This window comes from Trichomycterus rosablanca, chromosome 8 (assembly GCF_030014385.1).
Source record: "Trichomycterus rosablanca isolate fTriRos1 chromosome 8, fTriRos1.hap1, whole genome shotgun sequence".
NCBI classification, from domain to species: Eukaryota; Metazoa; Chordata; class Actinopteri; order Siluriformes; family Trichomycteridae; genus Trichomycterus; species Trichomycterus rosablanca.
Genome location: NC_085995.1, coordinates 21,658,895 through 21,680,153, shown reverse-complemented (window position 1 = coordinate 21,680,153; position 21,259 = coordinate 21,658,895). Strand labels below are relative to the sequence as shown.

The 21,259-nt window shown below is 36.3% G+C and overlaps 1 protein-coding gene and 1 pseudogene across 1 annotated transcript; one reads left to right on the top strand and one right to left on the bottom strand.

Moving 5' to 3' along the window:
* Nucleotides 1–1,640: 1,640 nt before the first annotated feature.
* On the bottom strand, nucleotides 1,641–4,903 carry LOC134318686 (uncharacterized). Its single transcript, XM_062999623.1, has 5 exons — nucleotides 4,855–4,903; nucleotides 4,393–4,728; nucleotides 2,752–3,075; nucleotides 2,517–2,630; nucleotides 1,641–1,648 (listed from the first exon to the last, which is right to left on the bottom strand). The coding sequence occupies exons 1-5, from the start codon at nucleotides 4,901–4,903 to the stop codon at nucleotides 1,641–1,643; spliced, it is 831 nt and encodes a 276-aa protein (XP_062855693.1).
* A 3,092-nt stretch (nucleotides 4,904–7,995) lies between these two features.
* On the top strand, nucleotides 7,996–20,391 carry LOC134318685 (uncharacterized; annotated as a pseudogene).
* The last annotated feature ends 868 nt before the right edge of the window (nucleotides 20,392–21,259 follow it).

Here is a 21,259-nt window from a genome sequence, read left to right as displayed (position 1 = left end):
GACAATAGCTCATAAATATCTACAGTATATATATATATATATATATATATATACAGTATATACTGTCTGGCCAAAAAAAAGGTCACCACCTGGATTTTTCTAAGCAAATAGGTAAGAGCCTCCCATTGGATAATTACTGCATGGGTTTATAATTATATGCATTATGTTTCAGCTGGCAACAAGTTATTTAACCCTAACTGATGCAGTGAGTAGCTTCTCATTTGTTAAACAACCATGTGGAAAGACACATCCTGTGCTTGTGGAAAAGATGTTATTCTGTTTCAGAAGGGTCAAATTATTGGCATGCATCAAGCAGAGAAAACATCTAAGGAGATTGCTGAAACTACTAAACACTGTCCAACGCATTATTAAAAATTGGAAGGAAAGTGGGGAATCATCATCTTCGAGGAAGGAATGTAGTCGGAAAAAAATCTTGAATGATCGTGATCGGCGATCACTTAAACGTTTGGTGAAATCAAACTCCAGTAGAACTCAGGGATATGTTTAATAGTGAAAGTAAGAGCATTTCCACACGCACAATGTGAAGGGAACTCAAGGGATTGGGACTAAACAGCTGTGTATCCTTAAGAAAACCACTTGTCAGTGAGGCTAACCAGCAAAAACGGCTTCAATTTGCTAGGGAGCATAAAAATTGGACTCTGGAGCAATAGAAGAAGGTCATGTGGTCTGATGAGTCCATATCTACCCTGTTCCAGAGTGATGGGCGCATCAGGGTAAGAAGAGAGGTGGCTGAAGTGGTGCACCCATCATGCCTAGTGCCTACCGTACAAGCCTGTGGGGGCAGTGCTATGATCTGGGGTTGCTGCAGTTGGTCAGGTCTAGGCTCAGCAATGTTATGTGCCCAAAAAATGAGGTCAGCTGACTACCTGAATATACTGAACGACCAGGTTATTCCATCAATGGATTTTTTTTTTCCCACAGGCATATTCCAAGATGACAATGCCAGGATTCATTGGGCTCAAATTGTGACAGAGTGGTTCAGGGAGCATGAGACATCATTTTCACACATGGATTGGCCACCACAGAGTCCAGACCTGAACCCCATTGATAATCTTTATAATATTGTAATATATTCCTTAGGTGTGAGTGAACTGATTATGTAAGTGTATGTGTGATGTTTAATAACATATTGGTGTCCTGCCAGGGATTTATTTTTTTATTGGCATAGTTTCAGACGTGCTTGACCAGGATGAAGCAAATGATAAAAAAACATTTAAAAACAAGCAGCAGTAATATGTTTTAACAGTGTAGAGATGATGTGTATACACAAAGATTAATTGTGTTTTTGTAATGATGGTGACAAAAATTAAATGTATCCTTTCCTAGAAAAGAAGAAAAGAATTCTACAGTGCAAGAATTCAGACGTTATCAATTCACACATTTCTAAAATTAAGTGATGAACAAATGAATTCTATTTTTGTGCAGTAAGAGGTGGGATTATAAGATGTCCAATAAGCACAATGTCAGATGGTCATAAACTTTTGGTCTTATAGTGTATAATCTAAGAGGTCTTCATCACTTCAGAATACACACAGTCTTGGGCTGGTTGCCTCGTTCCTCTTGCTTTTTTGGTTGTTCTCTCATTGAAATGTAAGGCAACGTAATTCAGCGCTGGAGCATCACAGTCCTGCAGGAATAAACATGAAATAAAAAAAGGTTTGTTTTATATGATAAATTAAATTATAAATGTACATGATGGAGCTATTTTGAAACTGTGTGACTATGATACAAATACACAGTTTAATAACAAACACATTGTACATACAGTGGTGTCTTATGGTTTACCTGATTGTTTGATTTCTCTATCACAGAACCTTGTTGATGAGTCACTATAAAACATAGACAATAGTCTAAAAGTCAGGCATCGTGAATCTGTGGTGGTAATTCTGTCATTTTCAAATTTACACCCTAACCACCTTAACTTAAGTCTTACAATACAGCCTCTAAGCCTACAACAATAAAAAGCTTGCTTTAGTGTGGACGGTGACATCCATGTTTCAGCAATTTCTAGTTCATGGCAGGTCTGATTTTTGTAGTTCTTGAATTCTTTCAATCCAGTTCAATTTCCATTCGCAATGTCTGCGTTCTCTTTTTCCCCGTTTCTAAAATTACTCAAACTGTCCCTATTTAAATGGTCACAGAGAAGTCACAAGTTGTATTCAAGTATAATTGGTTGGATGAGCAGATCATGTCATGAAGGTAAAATACATTGTCCATTTTTTTAAGTTACTTTATACACAATTTAACACATTTTTAACCTGCCAGCAAACAAAAATGATGTAAGGACCCAAATTTATTACAGTGCTCAAATCATTCTGTCATACAATAAGAACCAGCAAATAAATCAACAAAATACCAAAGCTGTCCCTAATTCTGTATTTTTCTATTAAACTAATGATCTAATTAAGTGTATGTAAACTTTTAACTATTACAAAACTTAAAACGACGAGCAAATATAGTATACTGTAATTGGCTGTCATATCACGTAGACTTACCTCTGTATGGTTTACAGCTTCTAAATTTACAGATTAAAACAGACTGAACAATGATCACAGTTATGCACACCACCAAAGCTACTGCAAGGAACTTCCATAAATAATCCACAGATGCTGCAGTGACACAAACATTTCAAAATGATAATCATTTGATATGTAATAAGTGACATGATTTCTTATAAAATAGTAACAAAATTCTTACGTTAAACAAGTTAGTCAATAAGTCAGTCCTTACCCAGCTGTACAGTTGTTCCATTCCCAAAAATGATTTTTCCACACATGGCCACAGCACAGTAGTAGGTACCAGTATCATTAAGGATGTTCTTGGAGAAGTTGTACACACAGGTGTATGTAGAAGAGCTTTTCTTACACTTATGGCTGCTGTTGTGATGAGTGTAAATTATCTGAGGACGGGATTGTGGTGCAGAAGATCTAAACCAGAGCACTTGATGTTCTGCTGTTCTGCTCTCAGACAAAACAGAGCACTGAAGATTTACTGATGATCCTTCAGAGTCCAGTTCACTGTTTTGGAACACTGATATGCTGAATTCTTGATCACCTGTGCAGCGTAATATAATCAATAAAGGATCTAACCTGTCAATGTACCCTTGCACTAATAGTTCCAAGCTCTTATTATTGTACACTTACAGTCAAGCCGGAAAGTCTGCACACCCCTTGCACCTTCTCCACATTTTATTACGTTACAGACTCATTCTATAATAGATTGAGTTCTTTTTGTGCCTCAAACATCTACACACAATCACCAATAATTACGAAGTGAAAACAGGGTTTAGAAAATATGCAATTTTATTTTACTGACAAAATTGGTTTATTTAGGGGTTATACATCTGTACACACCCTAAGCCTAATACTTGGTTGATGCAAACTCCAAGTGTGCTGTCATGTGCCTTTTACTTCCGTCTGGTCACTCTACCATAAAGGCGTGATTTGTTGAGTGCTGCCTGGATGGTTGATCTTCTGATAGGTTCTCCCATCTCCACAAGCATACACTGGAGCTCTGTCAGAGTGACCCTCGGTTTTTATCTCCCTGGCCATGGCCTATCTTCCCCGATCAATTTGGCAGGGCAGCCAGGCCTAGTAAGATTTTTGGTGGTTCCAAACTTCTTCCATTTAGGAATGATGGTGGCCACTGTGCTCTTTGTGACCTGTAAGCTGCAGCAATTTTTCTGTACCCTTCTCCAGATCTATGCCCTGACACAATCCTGTTTCTGAGGTCTGCAGATAATTTCTTTGACTCCATGGCTTGGAGTTTGCTCTGATATGCACTGTTAACTGTGGGACCTTATATAGGCAGGTGAATTCAATCTATTATAGAATGAGTCTGTAATGTAAAAAAATGTGGAAAAGGTGAAAGGGGTGTGCAGACTTTTCGGCTTGACTGTACAGTATATATCTAAATACTTATATTACTTACACATCATCAAAAAAACCTGTAACAATGTAAATTAAGTAATTAGGTTTGAGTAAATTTAAATAATGTAATGCCGTTTAATTATTCGAAATAAAGTTCAATTAAAAAACTTAAAGTAAAATTTTAATCTTCCCTATTTTCCCCCACAACCTAGAGAAGCTTACATGCACTTGTTTTGTACAAAATATGGATTCAACCAATATTTGATTTTAAGTGATATTATCAATGGTTTTTGTTTTACCAAACATCTGGTTTTGTAATCACAATGAAAAATACAAAATAAATATTCCCAAACTAACAATTAATTATTTTTCTTCTTTCTGAACCATGTTGCACATACAGCTTTTTGTGTCTTTTTGGTATTTACTTTAAATTAATTACATTTGTTTGTTAATTAAACACAGTTACAATAAAATATGCAATGATGTGATATGCTGTAGTTACCTGTCACAGATAGGAATGTTCCATTGGAAAATAAATTTTCCTCCCAGTTAAATACACCACAGAAGTACAATCCTTCATCCTCTACATTTATATGTAGAAATGTCAAGGAAATTCCAGTCTCCGTTTTCTCAATTTTTAATCCTGATTTGTTGAACTCGGGGTAAAAGTTGATTTCATTATATAATAAACTTCCTCCCACCTTCTGAGGCATCTCACCAAATCTTTGCTTGTACCAGATCATTCTAACTAATTCATCTACAAACGCACAGTTGAGAGTAACACGTTCACCAGCTTTTACTAAAAGAATTGGTGGTTCATTGTGACCCACAGTTTGAGCTAAGGAGAAAAAAAAAACAAATTAGATAAAATAGAACAAAGAAAAGAATTAATGAATAATAGTAATCAAATATGTTATAACAACCATTATCAGAAGTACTTTACAATGCACGGTTTAAAACTTACATATAATATAAAGCGAAACAAAAGTCCAGAGTGGATTCATCATCATCATCATCAAGAAAGTTTTTTGAGAGAGGACAAGAGATATTTTAAACTAGAGACGTTCACCTCACTGGCTGCTACAAGTCACATGTTCTCTTTCCATTTCCTTTCTATTTATAAGTTTCTACACTCATAGCACAATTTTGCCACCAGAAGTCAGTGATGAAAAAGGCATCAGAAAATATGTAACCTGTGTAGTTTGCTGTTATTTTACCAGCTACCCTTTACTTTTTACTACAAGGGTAAATTGAAAAAAATTGAATAAAATGTATCTTACTTAATAATTACGATACATAATAATTCTTTTATTTTTTATTTTTTAAATTCATTTATTTTTATTAATACCCTCATTATTTGCCGATAGATTATGTGTAAGCTTAAAAGTAATATGTACAGTATTTCTTTATTAAGCGAGTGCACCACTACGATGCTCGGTTACATTATGATAACAAACCGCAAATGAAACAAACGGTGGCAAGTCCGCCCCACACTTTGAGAAACGCTGTCTTAATGAGAGATGCCGTGCCCGGTCAAGTCTGAAGATGAACTACGGATGACTCGCAGGGCCAAATAGAATTTGCGTTAACAGCACTATTTCTTTTAATCGTGTTAAATTGAGATCGCGTTAATGCGTTATTATCGCGTTAACTTCGACAGCCCTAATATATATATATACAGTGAGAAAATAAGTGATTTTGTAAGTTTACCCCCTTACAAAGACTTAAACAGTCTATAATTTTTATGGAAGGTTTATTTTAACAGAGAGAGACAGAATATCAACAAAAAATCCAGAAAAAAACATTAAATAAAAGTTATAAATTAATTTGTATTTCATTAAGGGAAATAAGTATTTGATCCGCTACCAACCAGCAAGAATTCTGACCCCCACAGACCGGTTATGTGCACAAAAGGCACACAAATTAGTCCTGTCCCTGTATAAAAGACTCCTGTCACAGAATCAGTTTCTTCCATTCAAATCTCTCGACCACCATGGGCAAGACCAAAGAGCTATCAAAGGACGTCAGGGACAAGATTGTAGGGAGCTGGGAGCAGAGAAATGCTGGATATGACCCCAAGAACACTATCCCCAATGGGCACTTCTCTGCCTCCAAACACGGTGAGTGGAGTTGATGCCAAAGAGCTAAATTTTGGTCTTATCTGACCATATCACATTCTCCCAAGCTTTCTCTGAATCATTCAGGTGTTCATTGGCAAACTTCAGACGGGCCTGTACATGAGCCTTCTTGAGCAAAGGCACTTTGCGGGCACTGCAGGATCTCAATCCATTACGGCGAAGTGTGTTACTAATGGTTTTCTTGGTGACTGTGCTCCCAGCTCCCTTGAGATCATTGACAAGCTCCTCCCGTGTAATTCTGGGCTGACCTCACCTTTCTCAGAATCATTCTTACCCCACCAGGTGAGATCTTGCATGGAGCTCCAGAGTGAGGGTGATTGACTGTGATCTTGTATTTCTTCCATTTTCGAATTATCGCACCAACAGTGGTCTCTTTCTCACCAAGCTTCTTGCTGATGGTCTTGTAGCCCATTCCAGCCTTGTGCAGGTCTACAATCTTGTCCTTGACCTCCTTTGATAGCTCTTTGGTCTTGCCCATGGTGGTCAAGAGATTTAAATGTAAGAAACTGATTCTGTGACAGGTGTCTTTTATACAGGGACAGGAATAATTTGTGTACCTTTTGTGCACATAACCGGTCTGTGGGGGTCAGAATTCTTGCTGCTTGGTAAGGCAAGGCAAGGCAAGGCAAGTTTATTTGTATAGCACCTTTCATACACAGTGGCAATTCAAAGTGCTTTACATAAGGAAAAATTAAAAGCGTTAAAACATTCCTGAGATCTAGAACCTCAGAAAGACTTCTTGCAAACATTTAGTTACAATTAAGACAACATGAAATTCAAACAAGAGAGATAAAAATTAAGAACATGAAAAATTAAAAGAAAATATTGTAAAATATACCCTACAATTTGGGAAATACGAAATTAAAACAAGAGAGATAAGCAATTAAAACATGAAAACTAAAAGAAAATATAGTAAAATATACACTACAATTTAGAATGTACACTACTCTATAAAAAGAATTATTAAGAGCATGAAAAACTAAAAGAAATAGGGTAATAGCAAAAATTTCGAGCTCAATCATAGGCACAAGAAAAAAGAAAAGTTTTTAACCTGGATTTAAACATTTCTACATTTGCGGAACATCTAATATCTCCTGGCAGTCTGTTCCAGTTATATGCAGCCCAACAGCTAAATGCTGCTTAGGGGATCAAATACTTATTTCCCTTAATTAAATACAAATAAATTTATAACTTTTATTTAATGTTTTTTTTTCTAGATTTTTTGTTGATATTCTGTCTCTCTGGTTTCTGGTTAAAATAAACCTTCCATAAAAATTATAGACTGTTCAGGTCTTTGTAAGGGGGTAAACTTACAAAATCAGCAGGGGATCAAATACTTATTTTCCCCACTGTATATATGACAATACACTTCCATGCAGGTGGAAAACTCTACTCACTTTATCAGCTTTACCAATGTGCTGCCAGAAAATGTACAGATTAATGTAATTCATTATGAAATGCTAATGTACAAATGTACAGCTTTTGGCAATACCTATAGCTACATATATGATTACTACAATCCATGTTGATGTGGTCAGGCTAGGAATAAAGAGATTTTAGCTGAAAAAGGTCTGTCTGTAGCAAATACCACAACTGCAAAGTTTCAGCCATTCCCCCTCATAGATGTACAAACTTAAATCAAAAAATTTTGGGACAGTATGGAAAAAAAAATCATTCATTAAAACAGGAAATAAACAGAAAATCACTGTTTCTTACACTTCCTTTAAACATTTCTAAAAAAAAGTTGGGATGGGGGCAGTTCAGGGCTAGTAATGAGGTGAAAGAACTAAATAATTAAATAATTATTAAATAATGAAAGAACTAAATAATTATATGATTCCAAACAGGTGATGTCATCAGGTGATGTCAACATGTGACTTGTAGCAGCCAGTGAGGTGAATGTCTTTAGTTTAAAATATCTAGAGCTTTTTGTTTGTCCCCTCTTTTAAATAACTTTTATGATGATGATGATGATGATGATGATGATGGATCCACTCTGGACTTTTGTTTCGCTATGTATAATATGTAAGTTTTAAACCATTCCTTTGTAAAGTACTTCTGATAACTGATGTTGGTTGTTATAACATGTTTGATTACTATTATCTATTGCTTCTTTTCTTTGTTCTATTTTATCTGTTTTTTTCTCCTTAGCTCAAACTGTTGGTCATAATGAACCACTAATTCTTTCAGTAAAAGCTGGTGAACGTGTTACTCTCAACTGCACATTTCTAGGTAAATTAGTTTGGATGATCTGGTACAAGCAAAGATTTGGTGAGATGCCTCAGAAGGTGGGAGAAAGTCCATTACATAATAAAATCTACATTTCTCCCGAGTTCAACAAATCAGGATTAAAAATGGAGAAAACGGAGACTGGAATTTCCTTGACATTTCTACATATAAATGTAGAGGATGAAGGATTGTACTTCTGTGGTGTATTTAACTGGGAGGAAAATTTATTTTCCAATGGAACATTCCTATCTGTGACAGGTAACTACAGCATATCACATCATTGCATATTTTATTGTAACTGTGTTTAATGAACAAACAAATGTAATTAATTTAAAGTAAATACCAAAAAAGACACAAAAAGCTGTATGTGCAACATGGCTCAGAAAGAAGAAAAATAATTAATTGTTAGTTTGGGAATATTTATTTTGTATTTTTCATTGTGATTACAAAACCAGATGTTTGGTAAAACAAAAACCATTGATATCATTAAAAATAAAATATTGGTTGAATCCATATTTTGTGCAAAACAAGTGCATGTAAGCTATGTTAGGTTGTGGGGGAAAATATGGAAGATTAAAATATTACATTAAGTTTTTAAATTGAACTTTATTTTGAATAATTAAACTGCATTAAATTATTTAAATTTACTCAAACTTAATTACTTAATTTACATTGTTACAGTTTTTTTTGATGGTGTGTAAGTAATATAAGTATTCAGATATATACTGTACAGTCAAGCCGAAAAGTCTGCACACCCCTTTCACCTTCTCCACATTTTTTTGCATTACGGACTCATTCTACGTATAATACGTAGATTGAATTCATTTTTTGTCACAAAATTCTACACAAAATAGCCCACAATCGCAAAGTGAAAGCAGGTTTTTAGACATTTGGGCTACACAAGTGTGCACACCCTTTGATGTGACACCCAAAAGTGAGATAAGGTGCATTTTGTTTTCACTGATACTGCTTGAGATGTTATTACAGTGCATATCAGAGCAAACTCCAAGCCATGGGGTCAAAGAAATTATCTGCAGTCCTCAGAAACAGGATTAGGTCAATGTATAGATCTGGAGAAGGGTACAGAAACATTGCTGCAGCTTTACAGGTCCCAAAGAGCACAGTGGCCACCATCATTTGTAAATGGAAGAAGTTTGGAACCACCAAAAATCTTCTTAGACCTGGCCACCTGGCCAAACTAAGCGATCAGGGAAGACGGGTCCTTGGCCAGGGAGGTGAGCAGGAACCTGAGGTTCACGCTGACAGAGCTCCAGCAAATCCTTGTGGAGATGGGAGAACCTATCAGAAGATCAACCATCCAGGCAGCACTCCACAAATCATGCCTTTATGGTAGAGTGGTCAGACGGAAGCCACTCCTTAGTAAAAGGCACATGACAGCCCACTTGGAGTTTGCATCAACCAAGTATTAGGCTTAGGGTGTGTACAGATGTATAACCCCTAAATAAACCATTTTTGTCAGCAAAATAAAACTGCATATTTTCTAAACCATGTTTTTACTTCGTAATTATTGGTGATTGTGTGTAGATGTTTGAGGCACAAAAAGAACTCAATCTATTATAGAATGAGTCTGTAACATAATAAAACGTGGAGAAGGTGCAAGATCCATTATTGATTATATCACGCTGCACAGGTGATCAAGAATTCAGCATATCAGTGTTCCAAAACAATGAGCTGGACTCTGAAGGATCATCAGTAAATCTTCAGTGCTCTGTTGAACAGAACTTGAAGTGCTCTGGTTCAGATCTTCTGCACCACAATCAGCAGCCATCAGTGTAAGAAAAGCTCTTCTACATACACGTGTGTGTACAACTTCTCCAAGAACATCTTTAATGATACCGGTACCTACTACTGTGCTGTGGCCATGTGTGGAAAGATCTTTTTGGGAATGGAACAACTGTACAGCTGGGTAAGGACTGACTTATTGACTAACTTGTTTACCGTAAAAATTTTGTTACTATTTTAATAGAAAATATTCAAGATATTATGTCACTTATTACATATCAAATGATTATCCTATTGAAATGTTTGTGTCACTGCAGCATCTGTGGATTATTTATGGAAGTTCCTTGCAGTAGCTTTGGTGGTGTGCATAACTGTGATCATTGTTCAGTCTGTTTTAATCTGTAAAATTAGAAGCTGTAAACCATACAGAGGTAAGTCTATGTGATATGACAGCTAATTACAGTATACTGCAATTTGCTTTATTATAATTTGATATCATTTTCAATCTTGTATTTTCCTATCATATTATTTTCGTTTTAAGTTTGGTAATAGTTAAAAGTTTACATACACTTAATTAGATTACTAGTTTAACAGAAAATTAGGAATTAGGAGCAGATTTGGTATTTTGTTGATTTATTTGTCGTTTCTTATTGTGAGTTATTTGAGCACTTTAATAAATTTGGGTCCTTACATCATTTTTTATCAATGGATAATTAATTTGGTCCTGTGAAACATTATAAAATGTATTTTACCTTCGTGACACGATCTGCTCATTCTTATTATACTTGAATACAGCTTGTGACTTCTCTGTGACCATTTAAATATGGACAGTTTGAGTAAACCGTTCAATAATTACAAACCTTTTCAACGGGGAGGAAGAGAACACAGACATTGCGAATGGAAATTGAACTGGATAGAAAGAATTCAAGAACTACAAAAATCAGACCTGCCATGAACTAGAAGTTGCTGAAACATGAATGTCACTGTCCACACTCAAGCAAGCTTTTTATTGTTGTAGGCTTAGAGGCTGTATTGTAAGACTTAAGTGGTTAAGGTGTAAATTTAAAAATGACAGTATTACCACCACAGATTTACGATGCCTGACTTTTAGACTATTGTCTATGTTTTATAGTGACCCATCAACAAGGTTCTGTGATAGAGAAATCAAACAATCAGGTAAACCATAAGACACCACTGTATGTACAATGCTTTTGTTATTAAAAAGTGTATTTTAATCATAGTCACACAGTTTCATATAGCTTATAGCTTCATCATGTACATTTACAATTTAATTTATTATATAAAATAAAACTTTTATTATTTTATTTATTTTTATATTGTTATTCCTGCAGGACTGTGATGCTCCAGTGCTGAATTATGTTGCCTTACATTTCAATGAGAGAACAACCAAAAAAGCAAGAGGAAAGAGGTAACCAGCCCAAGACTGTGTGTATTCTGAAGTGATGAAGACCTCTCAGATTATACACTATAAGACCAAATGTTTATGGCCACCTGACCATGTGCTTATTGGACATCTTATAATCCCACCTCTTATTGCACAAAAATAGAATTCATTTGTTCATCAGTTAATTTTAGAAATGTGTAAATTAAAAACTGTCTTTTGAATTCTTGCACTGTAGAATTCTTATTCTTCTTTTCTGGGAAGGGATACATTTAATTTTTGTCACCATCATTACAAAAACACAATTAATCTTTGTGTATACACATCATCTCTACACTGTTAAAACATATTTCTGCTGCTTGTTTTTAAATGTTTTTTTGTTGTCATTTGCTTCATCCTGGTCAAGCACGTCTGAAAATATGCAAATAAAAAAATAAATCCCTGGCAGGACACCAATATGTCATTAAACATCACACAATCACTTACATAATCAGTTCACTCACACCTAAGGAATATATTACAATATTATAAAGATTCTCAGTGGGGTTCAGGTCTGGACTCTGTGGTGGCCAATCCATGTGTGAAAATGATGTCTCATGCTCCCTGAACCACTCTGTCACAATCTGAGCCCGATGAATCCTGGCATTGTGATCTTGGAATATGCCCTTGCCATCGGGGAAGAAAAAATCCATTGATGGAATAACCTGGTGGTTCAGTATATTCAGGTAGTCAGCTGACCTCATTTTTTGGGCACATAACGTTGCTGAGCCTAGACCTGACCCACTGCAGCAACCCCAGATCATAGCACTGCCCCCACAGGCTTGTACGGTAGGCACTAGGCATGATGGGTGCATCACTTCAGCCGCCTCTCTTCTTACCCTGATGCGAACAGGGTCTGACTCTGGAACAGGGTCAATCTGGACTCATCAGACCACATGACCTTCTTCCATTGCAAAAAGGACTGCTGAGTGGTCCAAAGTTATGTTCTCTGATGAAAGTAAATTTTGCATTACCTTTGGAAATCAAGGTCCCAGAGTCTGGAGGAAGAGAGGAGAGGCACAGAATCCACGTTGCTTGAGGTCCAGTGTAAAGTTTCCACAGTCAGTGATGGTTTGGAGTGCCATGTCATCTGCTGGTGTTGGTCCACTGTGTTTTCTGAGGTCCAAGGTCAACGCAGCCGTCTACCAGGAAGTTTTAGAGCACTTCATGCTTCCTGCTGCTGACCAACTTTATGGAGATGCAGATTTCATTTTCCAACAGGACTTGGCACCTGCACACAGTGCCAAAGGTACCAGTACCTGGTTTAAGGACCATGGTATCCCTGTTCTTAATTGGCCAGCAAACTCGCTTGACCTTAACCCCATATAAAATCTATGGGATATTGTGAAGAGGAAGATGCGATACGCCAGACCCAACAATTCAGAAGAGCTGAAGGCCACTATCAGAGCAACCTGGGCTCTCATAACACCTGAGCAGTGCCACAGACTGATCGACTCCATGCCACGCCGCAGTAATCCAGGCAAAAGGAGCCCCAACTAAGTATTGAGTGCTGTACATGCTCATACTTTTCATGTTCATACTTTTCAGTTGGCCAACATTTCTAAAAATCCTTTTTTGGTATTGGTCTTAAGTAATATTCTAATTTTCTGAGATACTGAATGTGGGGTTTTCATTAGTTGTCAGTTATAATCATCAACATTAAAAGAAATAAACATTTGAAATATATCAGTCTGTGTGTAATGAATGAATTTAATACACAAGTTTAACTTTTTGAATGGAATTACTGAAATAAATCAACTTTTTCATGATATTCTAATTTTATGACCAGCACCAGTATACTGGTTGGCTGCTTGTCGTAGTTGGTTACTTTTCCTATCCCCACATCCCTAACCCGTGGCTCGTTGTGTGACTATGTTATGTTCTTATGTTTACATGTGCTTGTGTGCTGTTAGGGGCTTTTTTTCGTGTTACCATAGTGTGCTCCTCAGGGAGCACAATCTGGTTGCTGTTTTTTTTTTATCTCCTACTCTCCCAATGTGTTACCATTTCTTGTCTAACGATGTGAATTTTCCCATTGTGGGACTAATAAAGGATTATCTTATCTTATCTTATCTTATTTTAAGATGTGTTTGCAGGAAGAATGAGACAAAATAAAACCTGAAACACTAAATCACTTGGTCTCCTCGGTGCCAAAACATCTTGTTTGTGTGGTGAAAAGGAATAGCAACATAACAAAGTGGTAAATGCTTTACTGTCCCAACTTTTTTGGAATGTGTTGCAGGCCTGAAATGCAGGAATGGATGTTTTTTAATAAATGAAATTAACTTGACCAGACACAACATGAAATATCTCAGGTTCATCCTGTCTGCAATCAAATAAAAGTCAAAGTAAATGTTAGAAAAACGTGAGTTTTTTTGTTTGCATTTTCCATTTGCATTGCTGTCACAACTCTGATTTGAGGTGGTATATATGCTCGTATATATACAGTGTATCACAAAAGTGAGTACACCCCTCACATTTCTGCAGATATTTAAGTATATCTTTTTATGGGACAACACTGACAAAATGACACTTTGACACAATGAAAAGTAGTCTGTGTGCAGCTTATATAATAGTGTCAATTTATTCTTCCCTCAAAATAACTCAATATACAGCCATTAATGTCTAAACCACCGGCAACAAAAGTGAGTACACCCCTAAGAGACTACACCCCTAAATGTCCAAATTGAGCACTGCTTGTCATTTTCCCTCCAAAATGTCATGTGATTTGTTAGTGTTACTAGGTCTCAGGTGTGCATAGGGAGCAGGTGTGTTCAATTTAGTAGTACAGCTCTCACACTCTCTCATACTGGTCACTGAAAGTTCCAACATGGCACCTCATGGCAAAGAACTCTCTGAGGATCTTAAAAGACGAATTGTTGCGCTACATAAAGATGGCCAAGGCTACAAGAAGATTGCCAACACCCTGAAACTGAGCTGCAGCACAGTGGCCAAGATCATCCAGTGTTTTAAAAGAGCAGGGTCCACTCAGAACAGACCTCGCGTTGGTCGTCCAAAGAAGCTGAGTGCACGTGCTCAGCGTCACATCCAACTGCTGTCTTTGAAAGATAGGCGCAGGAGTGCTGTCAGCATTGCTGAAGACATGTCAACAAAGGACATGGATTACTGGAACCATGTCCTATGGTCTGATGAGGCCAAGATTAATTTGTTTGGTTCAGATGGTCTCAAGCATGTGTGGCGGCAATCAGGTGAGGAGTACAAAGATAAGTGTGTCATGCCTACAGTCACGCATGGTGGTGGGAATGCCATGGTCTGGGGCTGCATGAGTGCAGCAGGTGTTGGGGAGTTACATTTCATTGAGGGACACATGAACTCCAATATGTACTGTGAAATACTGAAGCAGAGCATGATCCCCTCCCTCCGGAAACTGGGTCGCAGGGCAGTGTTCCAGCATGATAATGACCCCAAACACACCTCTAAGACGACCACTGCTTTATTGAAGAGGCTGAGGGTAAAGGTGATGGACTGGCCAAGCATGTCTCCAGACCTAAACCCAATAGAACATCTTTGGGGCATCCTCAAGCGGAAGGTGGAGGAGCGCAAAGTCTCGAATATCCGCCAGCTCCGTGATGTCATCATGGAGGAGTGGAAAAGCATTCCAGTGGCAACCTGTGAAGCTCTGGTAAACTCCATGCCCAGGAGAGTTAAGGCAGTTCTGGGAAATAATGGTGGCCACACAAAATATTGACACTTCAGGAACTTTCACTAAGTACTCACTTTTGTTGCCGGTGGTTTAGACATTAATGGCTGTATATTGAGTTATTTTGAGGGAAGAATACATTTACACTGTTATATAAGCTGCACACAGACTACTTTTCATTGTGTCAAAGTGTCATTTTTTCAGTGTTGTCCCATGAAAAGATATACTTAAATATCTGCAGAAATGTGAGGGGTGTACTCACTTTTGTGATACACTGTACATACTTACATATACATACCCATAAATATATATATGTATATAATTGTATATATACCTTTAAACTCGATGTGTGAGACTGTTGCTTTGTTCAGCACTCAGCCTGAGTGACAATATTTACTGTATATCAAACAAACCAGCAGAATCTCACAAATCATATTTCTGCAGTCTTCAAATAAATTAACTAGGGCTGTCGAAGTTAACGCGATAATAACGCATTAACGCAATCTCAATTTAACGCGATTAAGATAAATAGTGCCATTAACGCAAATTCTAGTTCATGTTGAGACTTGACTGGTAAAACAAACGTTTTAATGTCGGACATGTCACCGTTTTTCATTTGCGGTTTGTTAACATAATGTAAAAGAGCGTCGTAGCATCTGCACTTGCATAATAAAGAAATAAATACACGCTATATTCACAAGTTGTCGGGAGCAGAACACTTTATTAACTTATTCTGTTACGGTAAAGAATACCGGACAGCTGAGTCAAGCACGTTGTCCATGAACTATGGAAGCCCCAAAGGGTCAAAACACACTCACTTCGTGTAGAAACGTCCATCAAACCATTGGATAGTATTACTGCCTAGTATGTGAGTGAATAAAACAGTTTTCTCTTGTCCCAGCAGTTTTTAACATAAGTACATTTAGCATAAAATGTGTTCACCATTTTAATTGTAACATTTCACTTAAAAATCCTTGTTTTCTATAACATTTACACAGATTTTTTTTAATGCGATTAATCGCGATTAACTATATGAAATTCTGAGATTAATCGCGATTAAAAATTTTAATCGTTTGACAACCCTAAAATTAACATAAAAAATCCTAAAAACATTGAATATTTGATAATGCTTTTGCAGGTACACAGCAGCACCAAGACCTAGATCAACCACACAGCATCATAAAATCATAAAATCGCTGCAGTGACACTGACATGGTGGTGGTGTGTTAGTGAGTGTTGTGCTGGTAGTAGTGGATCAGACACAGTAGTGCTGCTGGAGTTTTTAAATACCGTGTCCACTCACTGTCCACTCTATTAGACACTCCTACCTAGTTGATCCACCTTGTAGATGCAGAGACAATAGCTCATAAATATCCACATATTACTTTTAAGCTTACACATAATCTATCGGCAAATAATGAGGGTATTAATAAAAATAAATAAATAAAAAAAATCTAAATAATGAATTATTGTGTATCATGTAATTATTAAGTAAGATACATTTAATTCAGTTAATTTTAATTTGCCCTTGTAGTAAAAAGTAAAGGGCAGCTAGTAAAATAACAGCAAACTACACAGGTTACATATTTTCTGATGCCTTTTTCATCACTGACTTCTGGTGGCAAAATTGTGCTATGAATGTTTAAACTTCTAAATAGAAGAAAGGAAATGGAAAGAGAACATGTGACTTGTAGCAGCCAGTGAGGTGAACTTCTCTAGTTTAAAATATCTCTTGTCCTCTCTCAAAAAACTTTCTTGATGATGATGGATCCACTCTGGACTTTTGTTTCGCTATGTATAATATGTAAGTTTTAAACCCTTGCTTTGTAAAGTACTTCTGATAACTGATGTTGGTTGTTATAACATGTTTGATTACTATTATTTATTGCTTCTTTTCTTTGTTCTATTTTTATCCAATTTGTTTTTTTCTCTCCTTAGCACAAACTGTGGGTCATAATGAACCACTAATTCTTTCAGTAAAAGCTGGTGAGCGTGTTACTCTCAACTGCACATTTCTAGGTGAATTAGTTTGGATGATCTGGTACAAGCAAAGATTTGGTGAGATGCCTCAGAAGGTGGGAGAAAGTCCATTACATAATAAAATCTACATTTCTCCCGAGTTCAACAAATCAGGATTAAAAATGGAGAAAATGGAGACTGGAATTTCCTTGACATTTCTACATATAAGTGTAGAGGATGAAGGATTGTACTTCTGTGGAGTATTTAACTGGGATGAAAATTTATTGTCCAGTGGAACATTCCTATCTGTGACAGGTAACTACAGCATATCACATCATTGCATATTTTATTGTAACTGTGTTTAATGAACAAACAAATGTAATTAATTTAAAGTAAATACCAAAAAGACACAAAAAGCTGTATGTGCAACATGGTTCAGAAAGAAGAAAAATAATTAATTGTTAGTTTTGGAATATTTATTTTGTATTTTTCATTATGATTACAAAACCAGATGTTTGGTAAAACAAAAACCACTGATAATATTTTGTACATATTTTGTTGTTAGGTTGTGGGGGAAAATACGGAAGAATAAAATATTACATTAAGTTTTTAAATTGAACTTCGTTTTGAATAATTGAACTGCATTACATTATTTAAATTTACTCAAACTTAATTACTTAAATAACATTGTTACAGTTTTTTTTGATGGTGTGTAAGTAATATAAGTATTCAGATATATAATGTACAGTCAAGCCGAAAAGTCTGTACACCCCTTTCACCTTCTACACATATTTTTGCATTACAGACTCATTCTATAATAGATTGAATTCATTTTTTGTCACAAAATTCTACACAAAATAGTCCACAATGGCAAAGTGAAAGCAGGATTTTAGACTTTTGTGCTAATTTATTAAAAATCAAAATGTTAAATATCATATGTATACACCTGCCTATGTCCCACAGTTAACAGTGCATATCAGAGCAAACTCCAAGCCATGGGGTCAAAAAAAATTATCTGCAGACCTCAGAAACAGGATTGTGTCAAGGTATAGATCTGGAGAAGGGTACAGAAAAATTGCTGCAGCTTTACAGGTCACAAAAAGCACAGTGGCACCATCATTCGTAAATGGAAGAAGTTTGGAACCACCAAAAATCTTCTTAGACCTGGCTGCTTGGCCAAACTGACCGATCAGAGAAGACGGTCCTTGGCCAGGGAGGTGAGCAGGACCCTGAGGTTCACGCTGACAGAGCTCCAGCAAATCCTTGTGGAGATGGGAGAACCTATCAGAAGATCAACCATCCAGGCAGCACTCCACAAATCATGCCTTTATGGTAGAGTGACCAGACGGAAGCCACTCCTTAGTAAGAGGCACATGACAACCCGCTTGGAGTTTGCATCAACCAAGTATTAGGCTAAGGGTGTGTACAGATGTATAACCCCTAAATAAACCATTTTTGTCAGTAAAATAAAATTGCATATTTTCTAAACCCTGTTTTCACTTCGTAATTATTGGTGATTGTGTGTAGATGTTTGAGGCACAAAAAGAACTCAATCTATTATAGAATGAGTCTGTAACATAATAAAATGTGGAGAAGGTGCAAGGGTTGTGCAGACTTTCCAGCTTGACTGTAGGTGTACAACAACAAGAGGTTGGAGCAGTTAGTGCAAAGGTACAATGACCGGTTAGATCCTTTATTGATTATATCACGCTGCACAGGTGATCAAGAATTCAGCATATCAGTGTTCCAAAACAGTGAGCTGGACTCTGAAGGATCATCAGTAAATCTTCAGTGCTCTGTTTTCTCTGAGAGCAGAACAGCAGAACTTCAAGTGCTCTGGTTCAGATCTGCTGCACCACAATCCCGTCCTCAAATCATTTACACTCATCACAACAGCAGCCATAAGTGTATGAAAAGCTCTTCTACAAACACCTGTGTGTACAACTTCTCCAAGAACATCCTCAATGATACTGGTACCTACTACTGTGCTGTGGCCATGTGTGGAAAGATCATTTTTGGGAATGGAACAACTGTACAGCTGGGTAAGGACTGATTTATTGACTAAGTTGTTTAACGTAAGAATTTTGTTACTATTTTAATATTCAAGATATTATGTCACTTATTACATATCAAATGATTATCCTATTGAATTGTTTGTGTCACTGCAGCATCTGTGGATTATTTATGGAAGTTCCTTGCAGTAGCTTTGGTGGTGTGCATAACTGTGATCATTGTTCAGTCTGTTTTAATCTGTAAAATTAGAAGCTGTAAACCATACAAAGGTAAGTCTACGTGATATGACAGCTAATTACAGTATACTGCAATTTGCTTATTATAATTTTATATCATTTTCTTAATTCTTATTTTTTTCTATCATATTATTTTTGTTTTAAGTTTTGTAATAGTTAAAAGTTCACATACACTTAATTAGATTATTAAAAAATACAGAATTAGAAGCAGCTTTAGTATTTTGTTAATTTATTTGCTAGTTCTTATTGTGTGACAATGATTTGAGCACATTCATAAATTTGGGTCCTTAAATAATTTTTGTTGGCTTTCTGAACATATGGCAGGTTAAAATTGTTAAATAATTTGGTCCTGTGAAACATTATAAAATGTATTTTACCTTTGTGGCATTTTCTGCTCATCCTCATTATACTTGAATACAGCTTGTGACTTCTCTGTGACCATTTAAATAGGGACAGTTTGTGTGTGAACCATTCAAGAATCAACAGGGAGAAAAAGAACACAGACATTGCGAATGGAAATTGAACTGGATTGAAAGAATTCAAGAACTACAAAAATCAGACCTGCCATGAACTAGAAGTTGCTGAAACATGAATGTTACTGTCCACACTCAAGCAAGCTTTTTATTGTTGTAGGCTTAGAGGCTGTATTTTAAGACTAGAGTTAAGGTCGTTAAGGTGTACATTTAAAAATGACAGTATTACCACCACAGATTTACGATGCCTGACTTTTAGACTATTGTCTATGTTTTATAGTGACCCATCAACAAGGTTCTGTGATAGAGAAATCAAACAATCAGGTAAACCATAAGACACCACTGTATGTACAATGTTTTTGTTATTAAACTGTGTATTTGTATCATAGTCACACAGTTTCAAAATAGCTCCATCATGTAAATATATAATTTAATGTATCATATAAAATAAAAGTTTTATTATTTCATGTTTATTCTTGCAGGACTGTGATGCTCCAGCGCTGAATTATGTTGCCTTACATTTCAATGAGAGAAAAACCCAAAAAGCAAGAGGAAAGAGGCAACCAGCCCAAGACTGTGTGTATTCTGAAGTGATGATGACCTCTTAGATTATACACTATAAGGTCAAAAGTTTATGGCCACCCGACCATGTGCTTATTGGACATCTTAAAATCCCACCTCTTTCCTGCAGGTTTAACAACCTTTTGGGAAGTTTGAAGTGTGTTTGTGGAAGTTTGTGCCCATTCTTTTAAGATCTATCAAGATCCTTTACATTAAGCATGTCAACATTCTCTTATTAATTTATGTTCTAATTGAGGGGATAGTGAGTCCAGACCTGAATATTATAGAGGCAATGTGGGATCACCTGAACAGAAAAAGAAGTAAAAGACAGCTTAAATCTGAAGAACTTTGAAACAAGTCTGGTATAATATACAGGTGCTGGTCATAAAATTAGATTATCATGAAAAAGTTGATTTATTTCAGTAATTTCATTCAAAAAGTGAAACTTGTATGTTATATTCATTCATTACACACAGACTGATATATTTCAAATGTTTATTTCTTTTAATGTTGATGATTATAACTGACAACTAATGAAAACCCCAAATTCAGTATCTCAGAAAATTAGAATATTACTTAAGACCAAGAACGGATTAAGGATAGTCTGGGCCCCTGGGCAAACAGTAACTAACCCTAACACAAGAATCTATTTTATATAAGTTTCTTTCTACTCTTCTTTCTTGCAAAGTCATCCACTAATTCATCAAAATTAAGCTGTCTGACCAAATCTGATTCAATGGCCAGAAGTGACAGTGAGTTCAGGCGGTTTGGCGCATCCTAATCCTGAGTTCATTCTTAATACGAGCCAGTTTGGAGAATGAACGCTCCCCTTCACAATTTGTGATAGGCACAGTCAAAAAAAGTCTAAGTGCTATGTAGGCATTTGGAAAGGTTGACTGTAAATTCTAATTTATC